The sequence below is a fragment of the Anguilla anguilla genome, chromosome 4 (assembly GCF_013347855.1).
Source record: "Anguilla anguilla isolate fAngAng1 chromosome 4, fAngAng1.pri, whole genome shotgun sequence".
NCBI classification, from domain to species: domain Eukaryota; kingdom Metazoa; phylum Chordata; class Actinopteri; order Anguilliformes; family Anguillidae; genus Anguilla; species Anguilla anguilla.
Window position 1 is genome coordinate 12,797,035 of NC_049204.1, and position 21,012 is coordinate 12,818,046.

The 21,012-nt window shown below is 42.8% G+C and overlaps 1 protein-coding gene across 9 annotated transcripts in view; it reads left to right on the forward strand.

Moving 5' to 3' along the window:
* The window catches only part of lpp (LIM domain containing preferred translocation partner in lipoma), a 244,668-nt gene that overhangs the window by 165,222 nt on the left and 58,434 nt on the right, over positions 1 to 21,012 (forward strand). For 8 of the 9 annotated variants that reach the window (XM_035415842.1, XM_035415840.1, XM_035415844.1 and 5 more), the window contains one exon: positions 16,526 to 16,876. In XM_035415842.1, coding sequence (XP_035271733.1) covers positions 16,526 to 16,876 — 351 coding nt within the window. Of the gene's footprint in view, positions 1 to 5,939; positions 5,992 to 16,525; positions 16,877 to 21,012 lie in introns of those variants that run through there. The other variant, XM_035415848.1, reaches the window with a different exon arrangement.

Below are 21,012 nucleotides of genomic sequence, written 5' to 3' on the forward strand. Positions count from 1 at the left end.
ATACTTCTGAGGAATACTTCACTTTGAAATAAATTCAAGCCTAGCGTACAGTGAGTATGTAAACTTGATAATCTGTTACTGGCACGCACGTTCAAGGCAAGTTGAGTTCTATCTTGGAAATGACTCATTATGGACTGTACTTAACCCCCAAATTAAAAAAAAAATCGTGACAGATGTCCTTATTTCATGTCTGGTTATGGGCCTTTATATGGGTAGTTATTAGTGGGACTTCAGAATGAAAGGATGTATTTAGCCTTGCTTAGCACCCAGAGGACTCGGGTCAGAGGAAGTTTCCGAGTGCGGGACAGGAAAAATCTTGCCCGAGTACTGCCCATGACCTTCCAGGCAATTAACATTCTAATTCTTTCCTTTTTCACTTTTGAGAGAAAATCTAAGAATTAAATATAAATTAAAGCTAAAAAGCTTTTATAGAGAAGTCTGTTTGATCCGTGCGTGGGGAGAGGCTTACATCCGGTATTTGGGATGAAATATTAAAGGTTTCTCCCCTCTTTTGATGCAAAGCCGTCGTGTTATCCCAGCACGGTCGAGTCGGTGTTAACTTGTTCCGAAGTTCAGCAGGGCTCTGGCGCTGATAAAACACTGGCAGGAGTTGATTTGAGGGGAAAGAGACATTGGTCTGTTAACCCGCCCCCCCCCCCCCCCCCCCCCCCCCCCCCCATGTGCTCCTGAGACTTACGCTCAAAGTTTTTAGCTGCTCCTCTATTGAAATGAGTCAAGCCGGGAGGTATTGACAAAATGTTATCATACCGGTTGGAGAAACAGGCAGCCCAAAACTGATTCACTGTTGACGGGTGACGCTCCTAAAAGATAAATCATGGGCACCATTTCTCAGGCAGTTTTTTGTCGCTCGTTGCCCTGTTGCTCGGGTCGCTGGCTGTCGCTCAGCTTCAAAGACAATGAGTAGACTTCCGGCAGCTAGTTGAAAAATCACTCGCTGTGTCAACGCGGTGTTAGACACTCACTAAGTTCTCTCAAGTCACTGCTCTGTTATAGCCACACACTGAATTTCACTGGAAGTAAAACCAATTATTATTTATTTTGCATTTGTTCATGTACAATGTTCGGGTTTACTCTTGCTGACATTATTGACCGTTAACCAGTCCTCTCTGCACAAGAGGTTAGCAGAAAGACACATGTAAATTTGTATGAATTGTCGATAATCTGAAGTGAATTAATGGGTTTTTACCAGGTTGTATTCTGTCCCAGTGGATTAATAACTTAGATCTGTAACTCAGGATGCATTTTTCTGATGAATTCATTTGGTTGCAGTAATTATTACATACTATAGCCTGATCACTTCTGATAAAATTTGATTACACTCTCTAAGGCCTCTGCACCAATCATTAATCAGAGGGCACATCTCAAGTACCACAATATTTTATTTGGCAAATAAGACATTAAATCAGTGTACTTCTTTAATCTATATTCTCTTCCTTTAATTATTGATGTATCTTATTGCCAGAAGCAAAATATCTACCAAATAATTCTAACAAAATAAATGACAAAATGCTGGTTTCAGTAATGAAAATGGATTTACAAATAAACCATGTTCATTGCCCAGGAAGAGACCGCTTTCTTGCTGTTTCACTTATAATTCAATGCTTAACAAGCAAATAAGCTTCAGCTGATGAAATGCAGGGACATTTTGGTTGCAGGAACAATTATTGAAGTAATTTGAAATACTGAAATGCATTTGAACTGCATCCCGGACCATATCTCTCAATTGAAATATGCTTTATGTGTTTTATATGTCCTTTAAATTCAGTCATTTCTATGGTAAATATCATATTCTTACCAAAAAATAATTAGTTATTTCTGTTACTGTATGCTTTGAAAATGTCTCTACTTCAGTGATCATGTAAATTATTACTTCTGTGACCCTTTCTTGGGAATTCAGCTGTGCATGTATGCAGATGAAATTTAATAAAATAAAATATCCTTTCATTGAACCTGAACCACTTAGTTAAAGCATGTGTTGCATTTTAACGATGCAGAAGAAAATTCTATGAGATGTACTAAAGGGATCATGTATAAATTCGGTCCTGCCTGTGTTTGTTTTTTGAGATCGAGTAAACATTGTTGAGAAGCACCATTCTACCACAGCGCCATGACAAACGCTACCACGCCGGTGAACCTGCAGCGTTGCGATAGGTGGCGGGAATGTCGCGACACGGCGGAGCGATCCGACTAAGCGCTCAGCTCCATTCCCAAGCGAACGACTTCGGAGGAGCTGAGAAGGCGGCACTCCCGCCACATCAGTCCCCCTGTTATACGGGAACGCCCTTTGCACCCCACTCGATCAAGCCGAAGGCCTGCAGGGACCTTGCTTGATACCTTGAGCTCCGAAAAATGAAAATCCTAATTGCAAAATATTAAAAGCTTTTTTAATACTTTATATTTTAAGTGTGTGAATAGGTACATTCAGGTTGAACTGCTAAAATGCATTTAAGGCATACAATGCAGGATTTTTTAGACTGCCTGTGGTCCTGTGTTTACAATCAAAGAAGTCTCCTCCTTCGTCTTCAAACCCGCCCACTCAGCCCAAGCACCCTACCTAACGTAGCTAGCTGGATAGCTACAGGTAATGTTACTTTCTGTCCAACAGAAGACAAGCACCTCATCGCTTTTCCTCCCCTTGGCGGCACTGAGGAAAAGCAATTGCAAGGTTAACTCTTGTTCTTGAATGAGCCCTGCCTATGTAGCTTCTGCTGAAATCTGATCCCAGACAAGCACCGCTCCAGAAACATCATCTACCTTAATTTGTTCATTCAGTGTTTCATTTTCATAAACCCCATAATTGTCAGTCAGCGCCTCTTTCTGTCGGGTGGCTCCAACTCCAACTGTGAAGCAGCAGGTGCTTGACGAACTTAACGGGAGAGGAGGAGGAAAAACAGGGAGCGTTTGCGTCGGCTGCCCCCGGAGGGAATTTGGCTAAATAATGCATGCGGCACCAGCGAGAGCTCGCCCACGCCGCCACACTCTGCTCGCCAGCAGAGTTCCTGCTCCTCTTTCCTGCGTGGAGCCGTCCTGATCCGCAGATTAGTTTGTCATCGGAGCAGGCTTATTGTGTGTCTTCGGATGTAATCTGAGGCACAAGCGCCGAACCCAGGGTGTGCCAACAGCCCCTTTGTGCCAGAAACCGCTTAATCCATCAACGCTGACGCGGCCAAGCCCGCCTCCCTCCCCGCTGTCCAATCAGAGGGCCGCTGGCCCTCCGTCACCTCACCAAACCCCAGCCCGGCCGGATCTTTCCAGCGGTACTTCTACCCGTCTGAGGCGTATTAGACTTTCCATACCACAACAAGCCAAAGAGTGTGTAGACAGAGCTATTTACTGCACTCAGAGCTTAATCTTAACTGACACCTAGCCAAGACTCCTTTCATTCTGAATGGATGCGTATCGCACATGTTCACTTTTTATTTCTCCAGACCTGATGATAACTTATGCTTCTGCTGTGATATTTATTGAAGGAATCTGGGCACAGTTGCTTATTTTGAGGGAACTGTAGGAAACACCTTTTTATGGAATTTTTTTTTTTTTTAGCAGAATTGAGCTCCATATCCGCCTTCTGCCTGTGAGCAGGTCTTGTCATGCAGGATGGCCAAATTTACCATAATGATGTTTGTGCAGATGCTGGCTTTCTAGAAGTAGTCTAACTGGATTCATTTCCTCCTGAATCAGAAAGAAGAACCTGGGTTGATCCTAAATGTGTCATGTGAATACCATGGAGAGATTCACATGCACAGGCACACACATGCACAGGAACGCACACACACCCATACACACACACACGTAAATTAATGTAGGAATGCATACGAACTATGCATGTGTGCGCAAGTGTACTATACAGTATACATGCACTCACACACGCACACAAATGTGTGCGTTTTTTGGTACTTACTGTACATCCATCATGTAGTATGCCATGGATATCACCTTAAGAGATGATACATGATTTAATTATGAATATATATTATGTATCTATATTCATAATTCATGGTTCATAATTAGCCATGTGAAGCAGCAGTGTAGCTGTTAAGAACTTGGCAGCCTGATATTGTGGTAAATTGAGTCTCAGCCATTAAACCTGTGTTTGCCAATATTTGGTCTCGATTTGGAGGCATATTTTATGCAGAGTAAACCCGAGTAAGTTGATCCTCCAGCCAGGAGCATCGGAAACCCTTTCGCAACGCTGCGCTTAATCGTCTCACGGCCACGTTTGGACGTCCCTCCCGCTTCAGCCCCAGGATTCAGACAGACAAACTACGGATTCAGACAGCCACCTCGCCGGAAGCCACGCCCCGGCTGTTTGGGCCACGCCCCCGGCTCTCGGTTCAGTTCAGAAGCTTCTGCTTTCTCTTCTCTGTGCCCCGCACGGGCGGGCCGTGGCGACGAGGCCTGCGGTCTCTGCCGCTCGCTGTTTGCCTGTGCCTGGCCTGCGGAGCATCTGAAGGCCAAGCCTGCTCGGTCTGATCCATGTGTCACCGTCCAATGACAAAAAGAAGAGGGACAGGAAGTGATAACGCGACCGAGACCAAGATCTTTCAGGCTGAGCTGTAGCATGCCGATGTTGATTCCTTTCGCACTGTTGATGGCAGTTGTAGGAATAGTCTTTCGAGGGACCTTTCCTAGCTGGGTTGGAATTTTGTGAAGGATGCATACATGGTATTTTCAAGTATTGTGTGGTATTTACGTTTTATGGTGTTCTGTTCCCAAATAGTTCCATCTGAGAAGCTGCATTGGGGAAAAGTTAAACTTCCATCTTGTATATGTACTGCAGAGAAAATATTTTACAATTTTACAAACAATAATCTCAAACAATAGTAATAGCAAAGTTTGATTTTAAAGTTCAAAGTTCTTAAGAAAATTGTATTTATTCAGGTAGCATTCCTATTTTTTGCGAAGGGATGCTGATCCTCATTTTTAATCCTTATTTAAAGAAGCTTATAGGATGCCATACATACCTTGAGTCCAGCTCCTTTTTAAAAAATTTTTCTTATCGTCAGAGTTGGAGAGGGGAAAATAAGCCTTAAAAAGCCATTGTAGGCTTTGGTACGATGAGTGAATCTAATCCTGTTGTCCAATTCTGATTTGAGAAGTCGGATCAGCTTCATATTACCTTCCAGCTCCTGGCTGAAGGGCAGAATCTATAAGTTCAGAGAGTAAACAGAGATTGGATGAATATTTATTACAATAATTTGATGAACACATCCCCATTATATCACCCTTGCCACACTAACACACACACACACACACACACACATTACACCTTGAACTTAGCTTAGATCTGAAAAGTATGTAATGGATTTTCACTCTAAGATTTCAAATGAATCATGTATATTAGAGTTGCGTTATTATTATTAGCAGTAGTAGTAGTAGTAGATGTTGTAGTCTTAGTTACAGTCGTCATAGTAATAGTAATGCATTTCACTAATATACCGCAAATTAAGACATTTTAAAAGTTCAAACAGGATAAATCCCCAATTTATAATAGTAGTCTTCATCTTTTCCCCGTGTCATCTTTCATTTACAGGTCCATTACACCCCTGCACAGACATCACCATGTTCATTGGAGGCATACTATGCACAGTTTTTAACTTGAAAATATTATAAAATAACTATGCTAAGGCATATCTATGATGCACTGGCCATGTCTTTACACACTTTCTCCAAATTCGTGCACCTTTATCTGTATTTGTAATTCTAAACTGTGTTTGGGACGTTTCTGGGCATGGCGCTCTTTTCTGCGTGGGGAGTGGTGGGCATGGCTACGGTGCCTGTGGTTTGGGATCATATTTAATGTTGCTATAGCTAGAGTGTATGTTGCTGTAGCTAGCTAGCCGTTGTAATCGCCCACATAAAACAAAGCAGAAACACAAGCCTACAGGGCTCATTCAAGAACTAGAGTCAGCCGAAGTTCGCCTAGGAGATGAAAAACAATGCGGAGCTGGTTTGTTTTCTGATGGACCTGTAAGTAATGTTACCTCTAGCTATGCAGCTATGGTTGCCAGACGTCCGATTTTTAACTGGAATGTCCCGTTCTCAAATTGTTTTGTACATGTCCGGTTCGTGGCCCTGACCAGACAATGTTGCCTAATGTCTGTGTGATTGGTGGGAGAAATGTACCGGAAGTTTCTAATGATTTTGCGTGTCTGTGACTCAGTCAGGCATGCGGGGGTGAGTGGGGGGGATTGAATAAGAAGGAGGAGACTTTTTTGATCGTAAACACAGGCTAAAAATCCTGCACAGTATGCCTTTAAGGTTTGTTTCACAGAAACACCATAACTACACTTTTGTTAGGTAGTTCATATTTTTACATAGCTTGTTCATCATACTTCATATAACGTCTGCTAGACTATTAACTTAAGGTTCATTATTATCTCTCTTCTATCTCTCTCTTGGGTTGTTCTTATTTATAAGGTCAGTAAACAAACTATCTAGTGTTTTTCAATTGGGAACTTATAATCGCTGTTTGTTGGTTATTGAGAATGAATGAATATAATAAAACAATAAGATTTTGCATTTTCATGATAAATTCATGCAAAACAGTTTAGTCATTATTTACAGTTGAAGTTAAATAAATTAGAGTTAATTTAGAGGTAGCGAGTACTTCAAGTTCATCTACTGGCATTTCTGCAGAATCTGAGAAAGTGTGCCACACTCTCCACTGAAATTGAAAGTCTTCTGCAATTTTGCCTTTGTCATATCGCATATCCACAGCCAGAATCTATAAATTACACCCCATTCTGTGTTCCTACGCTGTTATTCTCAGCATAGCGTGGTGTATACTAAAAGTAATTGTAAATCAAGACTGCTGCGGATTATCAATTTAAATATCGCTTGAGGCCGTTAGCAGCTGTGTTTACTCTGAGGCTGGGCACTGAGTGGATGTCAGACTCGAGGGAGGAGAATCAACAGAATGTACGACGTGTACAATGTACAACGAGGGTGGGTAATGTACGGTGTGCTTTGAAAAGCAAGTTTAAACCCTGCTTTCAAATGATTGTTCATTTCATTTGTTTTTTGTTACGCGGGCTCTTATCTTCGCAGTCATCCCTACAGTTCTCATCTTTAATCTTTTCCAGTAAATGGCTGTTCCTGTCTAGGGTACTTCACCGCGTTTCTTCAGACTCCTTTGGACTAAAGTGCTCTGGTTGAGTGTACATTCATATTTCTGTACACGTGTTCATGGGGGAGTGACGGGGGGTTTCATGGGAAAACTGGTACAGTCAGTTGAGCCAAAGCCAAATTATACGTCACCTCAGGTAATAAAATAAACTGGTGTCAGACTCGATTGATAAAGCTTCGTGGAAATTCTTGCATGCTTTCGCTCCCAGTACTTTCAATTTTTCGTCAGAATTTAAAGATCATACAGTAGGTATCATTTAAAGACAACCTAGAAAGTTTTGTCACATTTTGTATGTGTTAGCACTTGTGTTGTATTGTAGCAACCTAGTTATTTGCTTTGGTTTAGGTGAGGGGTGTCCTATACGAAAATGGCAGCTGTGGGTGCAGGCTTTTGTTTTAGCCCAGCACAATGAAACCTAAATCAATTAATTAACTAATTATTGAGATCTCAGAAAGTAGAATCAGGTGTCTTGGTGCTAGGTGCTAAAACAAAAACCTGCACCCACTGGCCATTTTCAGATAAGATTCGACAGCCCTGGGTTAGGAAGCGGTGTGCCCGCAGTCTAGGCAAAGAATTTTAAACAGGACTCTTGAAGATCATCCCAAAATGAAGACTATCAAATTTTCGATGTCACGTCATTGGCCATTTCGCAGCAGGAGGAGCCCCAGCCCTGAAGACCTTGACCTGTAGATTCCCCCTGAAGGGCCTTTGCCTGCTCGCTGCTCTTCAGGCCTCGTGTTTTTATCGTTAAACAGGAGCTTGGGCCGTGACGGCTGTGAGACTTTTCTCCTTGATTACAACAGGCTTGTAGCGCTTAGCCGCTAGCTTCCGCTCCACCCTCCTTAGCCTATCCCAGCGATAATGGGCCGGAGCCGCGGCGAGATCGCCAGTGGCGCCCGCCGACCCTGAGGTCACTCCGGCAGCAGGTTCTGACAGGAGCAGCCAACCGTGGAGAGGAGCATACCCCGAGGCACCCCTTGTGTCCCGTCACAGCTCATTAGCCTAATGAACTGCATGGCATGCCCCCCCCCCCCCCCCCTCCCCCACGTGTCTTTTATCAACAGGGCGGACCAATGGCGAGCGCTCTTTGAGCTGGGACGCCGGGACTGACATTCCAATCCAGCCACAGTGCTAACAGAATAACTGCTAACTACTGATGGTTCTTATTAACTACCCACCCTGGCCCCGCCCCCCCTCTCCTTGTCAGGAGCCCTGATTGGCTGTCTCTAAGGCTGATGACAGTGATGTCAGCGCAAGACGTTTTTAATCTGTAACAGACCACCAGGCACAGGGGTCAGGAGTGCATTAACACCCAAGCCAGGGGGTTGCTCAGGCTGTTAATGAGGTTGCCAAGGCCTGTTCTTTGAATGTATATTTCTCTGTTAATGCAGACAGTGGCAGAAATGTGATTTTCTATGGCGCAGGCAGTTCTCATACAGATGAAAAGGAATTTGTATTTCTGTAATTACAAAAAAACATTTCTATCAGAAAAGGACAAGAAGTTCTGTCCACAATTCCCAGTTACAGAAATACAAAAAAGATCTTTCAGAGAGCAATGAGATATTTATGTTTAATATTACATATGCGTTGCATCATGTAATATTGCATACTTGTATCAGTGGATTTTGGCTTACAGTAAGTGAAGTGCGGTTAAAAATGGAGAAGCTAAATCAAACCAGTTGATTTATTCATTAGCCTTATCTTTTACTTGAGCTTCTGTTATTAAGAATAAACATATTTTATTATATAAAGCTTTAACAGATATAACAGTTTTTCTCCAGCAAATCATATTTAATCTTGGTGTGGGAGCACAGATATTGAAAGGAGTACTTCACGACTGAAAGGCTCCATATTACTTTGTTAATTATCTGTGATCTGATTAGACACATCTCAGGATTCCCCAGGCAGCATTATGACTTGTTTCACGGTAACGAGACGAGGAAATTCTCAGAAACGTCCCACGCGCTGCACCGCTGAGCAGTTTTTTGAAATACAAATTTAAATTCTGTAAACATATGAGAGATCGTAGCTGCTTGCTTATCCATTTCAATTTCTGTTCAGTCTCCTCTATTTACATAAGTAGTACCCCCCCCACCCCCCCCCCCCCCAAAAAAAGACTTCAAATGACATGCTTTGCTTCAGGAAACAATGCAATAAAATTGCTCTATCATTAGGTTTTAATTGAAATTGTACTGTTTTGATAACCTGAAATAGCAAAACTTTAGAAACTCTCAGATGTATGTGTGATCAAGCGCTTTGTCTGGGCAATGTATTACCATGAGAAAATGCTCATTGTGGGAACATTTGCTTCTTCACATCTTTGATGTCTACAGACACGGTCACACATTTACTAGAAAAATTTTACTCTTCCTTTTCTATATGGGCCTTGTTTGTTTTTTGTGGAAGTTTCATTGATCACTGATACGAGATCTGAAAAAAGATACAACGTGTGAAACCTCAAGCGATGAATTCCCTTTGGTGTATAAAGAAGAGGCTCCCACACACATTTTCTTAATGAAAGTCCTTCCGAGAAAAATGTCTTTGATGGGCAATTTCTGGAAGACAGACATGTATGCCTCAGTTAAAAATTATAGCCTCTCACTGACACCTTGGCTGTCCTTATCAGATTCAAACGGTTTCTATTATTTTAAAGTGAAAATGCTAACTGATTTGATCTTTTTTTTTGTTGTTGCTCTCAGGATGCATACGTCAATTGATCCCCAAATGCCTACCCTTAGTTTCTGTTTTACTGCATCGTCTGTTTCTTGGAATCCTTTATCACCGTGCTCAGCTGTCAAAGGCTTTTATGTGTTTTGTTTTGATTTTGAATGCCATCGGTATGGTCTGCCATGCAATTCAAAGAAGGAAGGAAAATATTTATTTGCAAAGAAACTTAAATTTGAAGAGGTCAGGCCTTTCAGAGGAGCCCTTGCTATGTAGACACTGAATAAGGAAGAGATATTGTGGAAGTAGCCACTGATCAATACTGTATTTTAAAAAACAGTGTTTGTATTGCGGCTTTTACATTTCATGTAGCAGTACGGCAGTCTTACGGTATAGAGCGTACAGTATTCAAAAGAGGAACTTGATAAAGGCGGGCATCATAATCAACATTGGCCTTCATCATCTGGCTGTCATTCTCTTAATCTTCACTTAGCAACATATTTCAGATATTTGCAGGGTTCAGGAAATAGTTGTAATGGCGTTCATTGTGAGCCTTTGCCCTGTAAGTGGAATCTTAATACCTTTTTCACTGGTAGAGATCTTTCTTAATGCAATTATTCATGGTTTCACACTTTATGCTGAACTGCTGCTTGCAGAAAAAAAAAGATAAATTTTTCCAGAAATTTCCAGAAGTTACACAGAAAACTTCCCAGTTGCATTTTAATGTAGTTTGCAAATGCGGGAAGGTTCAAAACCGCTGGAGGTCTCCCTCCATTTTCCGAGACATCTTTAATCACGTTTAATGTGCCTTATCTGGAACTATTTTTAAGTAGGGCGGCGATAACCTCAAACGCGCGACTGAGCGGAACTTAGGATTGTTTTCACTGTGGATGGAGGGAGATAGTCACATTACTTGGTGCTGGTCACGCCTGATCGTTGCTGCCTTAGCTCCACAGAAGATGGAGATTAGAGTGGCTTTGTGTGCGCCTGTACCGTCCCTCATCGGTCGTGCGGGGGTGTGGTGTTGCAGAGGCGGGGTCCCCTGACGGACACTTAGCCTTTGCCCTAGCCTGACCCAGAAGCTGAAAAGTGTTGGAAGGACATTTTAGGTCATATTGCAGATGACCGAAAATAATTTTTTTTTACAAATTGCGAAACGGCTCTTCCTTGCTGAGGGGATTTCCCCCAAGCTCGCCTGGGAAAGTAACCCCCCCCCCCCCCCCAATGCGGGTTTTAAATGCAAAGTTAGCAGATCAGCCCCTGGCTCTGCTTACTCTCTCTCTCTCTCTCTCTCGGCTTATTCCGGCGTCCCAAAGAGCCTCTGGGAAATTTTACACCCCTGTCGCTCGCGAGGTCGGTTTCGTTCGGGCTCGGGGAAACTTCCGAAAAGCGCGATTTGAATCGCGTGCGCCGACTGGCGTCGCTCCTCCCTGCGAGCGTGGGGGTCTGGCATAGTCGTCGGGGCATCTCGACATCTCGAAACGCGTCTGTCCCAGGGGCCTCGGGGAAAGAAGAGAAAGGGAAACCTATTGCCATCTGCCATCACCACAAGGGGAGGAATGACAAGTTGCAGCTTAACACAGAGCCTTACGACGCTGAAGCTGAAATTCGTAAAGCTCTGCATACCTACAGTATGCGCTGAATTCAAGCAGGAACAGCCTCTGTAAATACGAACTCCTTGCTAAATTTACTCGTCAAAACGTGGCACACGTTGCCCGCATTAGGCGTCCAGCACTGCGAGGGTTCTATTTGAATTGTGCCCCTTAACCATTGAAAAAGTGTAAATGAATTACGTCGTGTCCCCCTGTACAAGTTTGGCATGTTGAAATGTTGTTTATTTTGCGATACAGAACGTCCTGTGCGAGGTTTTCTTCTGGAGACACTGGGCTTGTTTATTTGTTGTTTAAAACGAGTTCTCTCACAGTCGCACATGAGCGTTGCTTAGCGCCCCAGGGACAGAAATGCACATAACAATGATGTGATGAAAAATAACATGTCGGGGAGAATATCTCTGGGATAGAGGCAGATCAGGACATTTTTTACATTTTTTTTTCCCCCCCTCCCCAGGGCGGAGACTCGCTGAAGGATATAGTGATTTATTTTTGGTAGCTTACACACACACGCACGGACACACACACACGCACATGCACACACACACACACACACACACACAACACACTGCTGTCAGGAGCTTCCCCTCTGCTTTGTCTCAGTTACGGCGCGGTGCTCTCTGGACTTATCCTCCGGTGTCACGCATGCCCCCTGTTAGCTTCCAGGACTCGTCCTGAGCTCAGCTTCATTGCTGCGGGTCTCTGGCCGTAAATCGTCATTAAACACCGTCCCAGATGTCCCTGCGACTGGGACGTCGGAGGTGCTCAGGTGTGATTATTTAACACTGGAGCTCATGCCGAAACCTCTTCTGCCTGGAAAATCTTTCCAGGAACTGCAACGAGCCCAATGAGCGAAACCCTCACTGCCACACTGATCGCTCGAGCCTCTCTGTCTGTCACTTACCTTGACATGTCTCGGTAGCCTAAGGTTATTATGTGGGGTTTATTTTATCTGTGCCACAGGTTTTCAGTGGGAAGAGCGAGGGTTGTCATCTGGAACAGCATGTGTAGCGCTACACGCTTTTAAAATATTTATTTCAAAACTGTCACGGATGAAGCTCTACGGCTTGCGCTCAGATTTCTGAGATGGTGGAGGTCCCTTTGAGAATTATTCAATGCCAGGGGGAGTTAATGCAGCATGATCGTTAGTGAGATTTCTGAACTCATTTTATCAGAGCTCATAAAGGTAAAGAATAGAATGCTTTTTTATCGCTAGTAAAGGATATTATAAATAGCAGGAGTAACTGGCAGGAAAGTATGCGCACCGAGTGCTGATTTTTTTTTTTTTGTGCATGACTTTTTTTTAATATAGAAAAAAAACAAACTTATAATGTCTATACTATATTATAATGTCAACTTATTAAAGTTTTAACAGCCCTGGTACTAAATCTGGGCATGAATGATTGGCTGAAAATGTAGTTAAAAGCAGTGTTTTTTATAACAATAGGTTAACAGATAAAATGGGTCACTGATTGTAATTACTGTGGATGTGGTATTAGAACTAATATTAAAAGTATTGCTTAATTATAGAATAGTATCAAATGAAATGCTGATGTTTATTTAATGTGTATATTAAGTGCTTTGAGAGAATTTTAATCCCCCATTGATCATTTCGCATTTTTCTCTGTTCATATATATTTAAAGACATGTTTTTACTAATAATATCAAAATTAAATAAAGTATGACATGTCCTCAGAATTATATTCAAAATAAAAACCTGAAAATGAATTAAGCTTTCACCACATATGCGTAACAACCTGAACTGAGCCAGGTGTGTTCCATTTTCTTCAGTGATCGTGCTAAATATGTTCATGTGGTTGACCCACAATTCTGAATCCACCTTTGTTCAGCTATGCTATTGCAGAATAAATATCAGTGACTTTGAGATCGCGCAATGGGAAGAGCAGATCAGGTCTAAATGTTGAACAAGGTTATAAAAAGATTAGCAAAATTTTTACCCTTCCAATGAGCGCTAGTAATTCTATTGTAAAAAAATAAAAAAGAAATTGCGCAACCCAGAAACTACCATTAGACCATCCTACCAAACTGATGATCCGGGCGGCAGTGTATTATAATGGGTAAGGAGCTGGTCTTGTAACCTAAAGGTCACAGGTTCAATTCCCAGATAGGACACTGTCGTTGTACCCTTGAGCAGGGTACTTAACCTGTATTGCTTCAGTATACATCCAGCTGTATAAATGGATGCAATGTAAATGCTATGTAAAAAGTTGTGTAAGTTGCTCTGGGTAAGAGTGTCTGCTAAATGCCTCTAAAGTAATGTAATGTAACTGGACAAAAAGGGAGATTTCTTCAGAGAAGTGACTTAGGAGACAAAACTCACTGGCTGAAATGAGAGAAACTTTCCAGAGATAAACAATCTCTTCCGTACTTCACACGTCTCTTGGGTGAAGGTTCATGTTCCAGCTGGACAATGACCCAAATCACATGGCCAAAGCAACATGTTTGTTTAATACTGCGGCATATAATATTACAGCATCTGTTCAGCAGTGGATGTCCCAGATATGAACAAGCAGGTTTGTGATTTCAGAGAGTATCATAGCATTATTTGCTGGCCGAAGTTGTCAGTTTACAGACTAAGGTCACATCAATCATGTGACATTATTGTATCTTGATACATGAATTGAGCAGAATGGAAATAATATCTACATTACTGTAAGACAGTGCGGAAGATCTTATCCTCCTCACAGCGTCATGACCTAATAAAGGATTTAATTTTTCCGTGCTCTAATTGGTGGAAAATTTACCATGGCAATGTAATTATTTTCAGGGGCCCATTTGCATTTTCAGTGCTCCGCTAAGTAAATGTTAGGTTTCAAGGCCTTTATAGATAAATTAATAATCTTGAATATTTAACTATGGAACATTTAAATTAAGTCATTTTTTCTTACTGTAGGGCATTTTTAGGCTCTATTCAAAGATAGATAAGCACTCATTTAAAAATTCAATATCAATCACCATTTACTCAGAAGTAAAACAGTTTTTAAGCCCTTGCATTTCTTTTGAGCTGTTTTCTGTGTTGAACTTTGGTTTGAAGGTTTTAAAAGAGATCGTGACAAGTCAACAGGAGTCATATTCTCTGAATTAGTAAAGGCTCAATATTTTTTAAAATACAAGGTATGTTATTCAAACAGCACGATAGATTGAGAGGAGAAAACGGATCATTTGTCTCTTTGCACTATCACAACTGTATGCTTATTACCTCTTGAAATAAAGATTTGTCTGGGGCAGTTTGTGTTTGTGTTCACCCATTTGATGTGATGACAAAAATGGCACATATGAGGTTTTATATTAGCAAGACTGAGTGCATGGTTATAGTTCTCTGCCATTCTTGGACTTGTCCAAAAGTCTGTTGAAAGGAGGGTAGTTTAAAAGTTAAGTGGGATAAATGTGAGCTCCACTCAAAAAAAATCTTTCATTATGTTCTCTGGTGTGCGTCAAGTAGACTACTTGTGATTGAGTTTGAGCACTCTGAACTCTGGTCTCCAAAATCTTTGTGTGGACACACCACATTCAATGTTACAAGCCTGCCTTATTACCAGCCTGAAAGTTTTTATCAATTATCATAAACCAAGAATTACAAAACTACGATTTTGTTTTAGTAGACAAGCATGTGTCAAAAATGTGTTAAATTCTCACTTTTGTCTGCAGTTCTGCTTTAAGCTGTTAACAAGTCTTTGTTTCCATCCTATTTAAAAAAAAAAAATTGTACAGGTACTTCAAGTGCAAGTCTGTTCTCATCTTGTAATAAAGCCAATAATTGAATTTTTGGCTCAAGGCAGTAACCTAGAAAGAACAGCCTGGGTTAATGACATGTGGCAACAGCTATTTTTTTAGTAAAGCGGAGTACCTGACACTTGGAAAGAAAGAAAGGCTGGCTGGAAGTGTTTTTCTCGTAGAAATATCTATTCTATTTATTGTCCTGCTGCGGCGAGTCCATTAAGTTCAGACGGGAACCTTATGTGCTGCCCTGTGACTGCTTGCATGTAAATAGCCTTCTCTGTCTATCCCGGTCGGAGGAAAATCTTTTCATAAGAACGTTTTTTGCGAGACGCATGTCTTTGCCGTGACCATAAGAAGCATTCTAGGCGTTTGGGTAGGAGAGGCCTTGTTACTTGCACTTTTTTCTTTAATTTAGACTGGGTGGTTTCAAGTGATCAGAACCCCTCTTGACCTCGCAGCGCCATGGCAACCGTGAAATGAATTTGCATGGCAAACGGCGGCCTTGTGCGAACGCATTTGTGTGCGCGCGGCAGAGTTCGGGCCTTTTTTTTTTCCTCCGGAACAAATCAGGAGTCACGCGGGGACGCAGCCAAGCAGGGCCGTCGCTGCCACATGCCCCCCCCCCCCCCCCTTCCCTTCCCCTGGGAGCGAACGGCACAAATCTCTTTAATTTAGCGCCTCCCACGGCCCCCGAAAGCCAACGTCAGCACAAGTGTCCGACGCGGCTGCCCATGCGCCGTCATGATTTCTCCACCAAAACAATTTATCCCCACCTCCCTGCTTTATGAGCCATGCTTTATGACTGGAGATGGCCCGGGCTGCACGGGCTCGCCGGTGTCTAGGTATCTTTTTGCGATCGATACCGAGGAAGCAGGCTGGATAATTACTTGCGCCGAAAGACGCGGTATAAATAACTCCCGCGCAGACATGGGCCCCCAGCATTTGCCAAGAGCTCAATTTTTGTATGGTACAATATTCATAAACCATTTTCATATAGGAACCAATAAAGTGCACTGTGGATCCACAACGTGGTATGTTTACGATAACCATTATATGCACGGATCGCAGATTTAAAGCAATGCATTGAGATGTATCCAAGTAATTTGGTCTACGATGCTGTGTCTTTTATTTATTTATTTATTTAGTTAGTTTTTCTGGCTCTAATAAAAATTAAACAGTAAAGCAAGCATGAGGTTGTCACAAACTCGCGCTGGGCCGGCATTCCAGATCGATACGTGCAGTCATGACTTGATGGTTCCCTTTTTCATCTGCTCTCAGTGAGGTTATTCTGCTGAGGAGGAATGTACTTCATTTACTGTCGCTCTGAAACTTGTTTTTTTTTTCCCCTCTTTTTTTTCAGAATTACGGGGGCTCTGCAGCAACCGGTACAATTTCCTCGACACCGATCAGCGTGCACAATCGAATGGTCATCCCGTCCCTTCCGCCTCTCTCGGCCACCAAAAAGTCCGGCCCCAAGCCCCAGGCGCCGGCGGCCCCAAGCCCCGTGCCCGTGCCCCAGTTCCAGACGGCGCCTCAGCCCGCGGTGGCCTCCCACGCCGCCGCCCCCGCCCCCGCCCCCCCGGGGCCGCAGCAGAACGTCCAGCGTCCCGCCCCCCAGGGTACCCCCCAGCCAGGCCACGCCCCCGCTCCCCAGGTCAAGCAGCCAGCGGCAGTCCACCAGGCTGCCTCTGCTCCGACGGCCCTGCCGAAGGTAGGCCCGCCCCTTTCCGCACCGTCTGTGTTTTCGTGTCATTGCCATAGCAACATCGCGGACGCCTCGGCTGAGTGGGCAAATCTTTTGGGTGGGGGTGGGTGTGGGTGGGGGGCTGGTCACCAAAATACAAAACAATCATCGTCAGCGCTTAATTAATTGGCGCCATTAGCCGTTGAAATATTTCGGCAGGCTGATTTTGTCAGCAAATAACTGTTGGTGATTTAAAAGAGGCCTCAACAAAGGTCAGATAAAAATGTGAACCAATGACGTGGAACCTGACTATTTAAAGGCGGTAATTAACAGAACCTCCACATCCGTAGCACATTATTTTTGGCTGCTCTAAATACCACATTTTTCAGATCCTGCATTTATTCACAATGGACTCTATGGATGTTTACAGTACATGCAGGGCTGAACTATCAGCAAAGCAGATGGTTAATTTGAATGGCCATATAAACAGTGATCAGCTCTGCAGGGCAAAGGGGACAAATGGGAGAAATTAGTTCACCGGAGCTTTAGTAACGTTACAATTGACTCCCACATGAAATGGTTGGGCCTATCAGAGCCAATGTATTGTGCTTCCATTCAATTAACAATAGCTTATGTCCTTGGCTTATCCCTCAATTGCAATGTGTTATTCTTGCATTAACATTGCTACAAAGGACACCCTACCAGTTTGAGGGCTTTTCATTGGTGGTATGCTGTTATTGACACCTGCAGCGTAGTTGTATGGGCCTGTTGCCATGAGAGGGGAAGAACAGATCGACCATCAAGAACAGGTGGGAATGTGGTTGTACTTGGAATTGCTTGTTTTTTTGGAACAAGCCTACTCTGCGAAAGCCTCATACTGCCTACTGCTGAAAATGGGTTCACTGCATGGATACGTTTCCAGTAATATTAGTCTAAGTCTATGATACCGCCACTAGTTTTTATAATATAGATTTTCATTTTTGGGGAAATGAGTGTAAAAGTTATTTTTTAAGTGTACCGAAAGTCTCAAAATTCCAAAGTCTCAAAGAAGCCTGAATTATTGTTTACAATGTTCAGGTTGACGGATTTAACTTTCAAATTTCACATAAACTAAGAACTGAGTTAAAAATAATAACAAAAAACAGTAAACTTTGACTGTCTGCAACAAATTTTACTGAAATCAGTGTAGGTGTATCTGTGTGGGTGTGCTTATGTGTCCTTTAATTGCTTAAAAAAAGATGGTTATACAGTAGGGAGATTAATTCATTCTTCCTGTTGGTTTAAAATATCTGCGACATAAGTTTTCCTCAAGCTTTATTAACTTCTGTTAAAAGTGGCTACGGGGAAATTCTTCTAAAATATGTTGAAAAACTGTATTCTATTTGTCTAATTGTTTTAGTTCTGATGTTGATGAAGAACAACCTATTAAAGGAACTGCAGATTTAGATTTATAAACTGAGGAACCTCTCTCTCTGGGAACTGTCATTGTTCTATTTTAAAGGCACATTTGCTATTGCTGCATTAAGGTATACAAATTGCTATTATTTAGAACCATTCACAGAGAACATTAAAACAAATGGAGGCATTACGTTTGTAGTCTCTGCACATTCAGTCATCTGCGATCTCTGGAAAGTGTTAGGCCCCTGAGTATCCTTTAATTCAAGGATTTTATGCCAGCCCAGATCCAAACGGCACCATACTGCATTTGGGAATAGCTCATCAAGGACTTTGTTTTACTAATCATAAATTAAGTACCTCACTGCAGTAAGCATCTTTATGTATTAAGGAACTAATTAATATTGCGAAAAGCAGAAATCCACAGTTTATTAGACAACTGTTTTAATACCGCTACGGTTCATTAGAAAAACAAATATGCTTGCTTATTAGCTTTGTGCACTGCAAAGAAAAAAATCTCTTTTCTTTGATTTTAGATAAAAGAAACTTTCCCCTGCGCTCAAGGATATGATGTATGTACATCAGGTCGAAAAGAAACTCTGCTTTTAAAACGATTGGAACAAGTACAAACTAGGGTACCTCCGCAATGAGAAATCGCCAGCTGTTCCCGGCTGGAATTGTGCCTCTCGATATAGCTTCATTAGCCGTTCCCCTTTGGACGCGGAGTCCCCCGAAAATACATAGATTATAATTATGACTGGTAATGCGCCGTTACCTGGGGCCCGTGGAAAGTGTCAGAGATCGCAGCCTTCAAAGAGCGCAGCGCGAACGTGATCCACTTTCCGTTCCGAGACAGGTGCAGCTTGGCGCGGCGGCGGTGGCCCACGGTTAATTGGATCAGTGTTAATCGCTAATTACGGGGGGACGCCTGGGGACCCCGCCAGACGAGCGGAGCGCACCTGCTCCCCAGCGGCCGCTCCAGCCGCGAGCGCGGCGACGGGGCCAGCGCGGCGTAGCGTAGCGTAGCCGGCGCAATTAAGGCAGTCTACGCTCGCGCTGAAGCCCGCGGACGCTAAAGACTCGAGTGCGTCCAGGAGGTCACTGCGACCTCCGCACCGCGCCCCTAATTCAAAGCGGTCACCCCGGTTACCTGGAGCGACTCTTTCACACCGGTTCGAGTGATGTCCCACCTCGACCCAAAGCTTGGTGTCTTTCCGGAGAAGTTGAAGTTTTATTATTTTTTAATGCTTCCCCCCTTTATCTCTCCAATTGGGAATGCCCAGTTGTATTTTTTAGCGGCTGCAGCCTCCTCTGTTGATTCAGGGGCGCACAGACGGCAATATTCTCTCCCCCGAACTTCAGCTGCCACAGCTTAGTCGGGCTCACACAGACACGAATCGGAGAAAGGAGAGTCCATGTGCAGCTCGGCTGACGGGCTTGCGGTAGGGTTGCCAGGATGCCCGGTTTGGGACCAGAACGTCCAGAGTTTTCAAATTATTTGTCCAGGTCTGGTTTGTGGTTCCGACCTGAAATGCAAACGTCCGGTCTGAATAATCAATTGAAATTTGCTGGTTTGTGAAGAATTTCTTTCATCTGCATTGTCCCTTCTTGCCACCCCGTGATCAGTTCCGACATCCCACCCCCCGTACCTAGGTTGACTGTAACCGTGACAAGAGACTGTAAGCCACAGTCAGCACTGGCATGGTCATTATTTTACATTACATTACAGGCATTTAGCAGACGCTCTTATCCAGAGCGACGTACAACAAGTGGTCCTAATTCGATACCAGAACGTGTCACCCGTGCTTGCTTTAGAACAGTGCCATTAGCAGGATGAGCCACCCAGCAGCCCCATCCACCTCACTTTCCTATGTTAATTTAAAACTGCTGTTTCCACAATAATCACTCAGCTGGCTGTAACTATACACAGCTAGCAATTAATATACGCTATGAGAATGTTTTATTAATATGACAGTAAATATACTCAAGAAACACAATGTTTTATATTTGGTGTATAATGCATGAATATCCCACTGAATGCTTTGTAATCAGTGCAAATTATTGTATATGCAAGAAGGTAAAGGGGTGAGGATGCCTCTATATTTCACAGCTGTTTAAATCCTCTGCATCTTGCCAGACGTTCTCCTTTCCAGCATTTTTCCTGCTGATAATATCGGAGTCTTGCTTAAAAGATTGTTACTGCCAAAGATAGTGGTTAGTCTAGACACATTGTCTCTGGGACGTCTTTCTGCTTCACAACACCACATATTCACACCGTTTTCTTTTTAATGAACTAATAAATCTTAAGTGGCCACGGTGTACACCTGTAAAATTGCCAACCCATAACGTCTTTAACCCTTCTGGCTCTTCAACAAGCACACACGCTTGTCTCTCTTTAAGCCTTAATCGGTTTTAATCTTTATGTTTGTTTTTCCACAGTTCATGTCCATGTCCATGTAAATAGTTGGAGAAAGTAAATTATGTTAAATAAGTGTTACAGTGAATAATAGTCTACACTGTAATGTTTGTTTGTCTATTATATAATGTTTATCACTTATATACTTATATTTAAATGTACTAATTTCACCAGATGTCCTCCATCTGTCTTCACCCTCCTCCATGGTCTTTGGAATATCTTAGAGAAAACGGTACATATTTTTGGATCATGTAATAAATTGACATATGTGTGTACAAGAGCAGTATGTCTAATTGTCTGTCAAAAATAGCCGTTTTACTTGATGAATGCAATTGAGTATGTTGACATGACT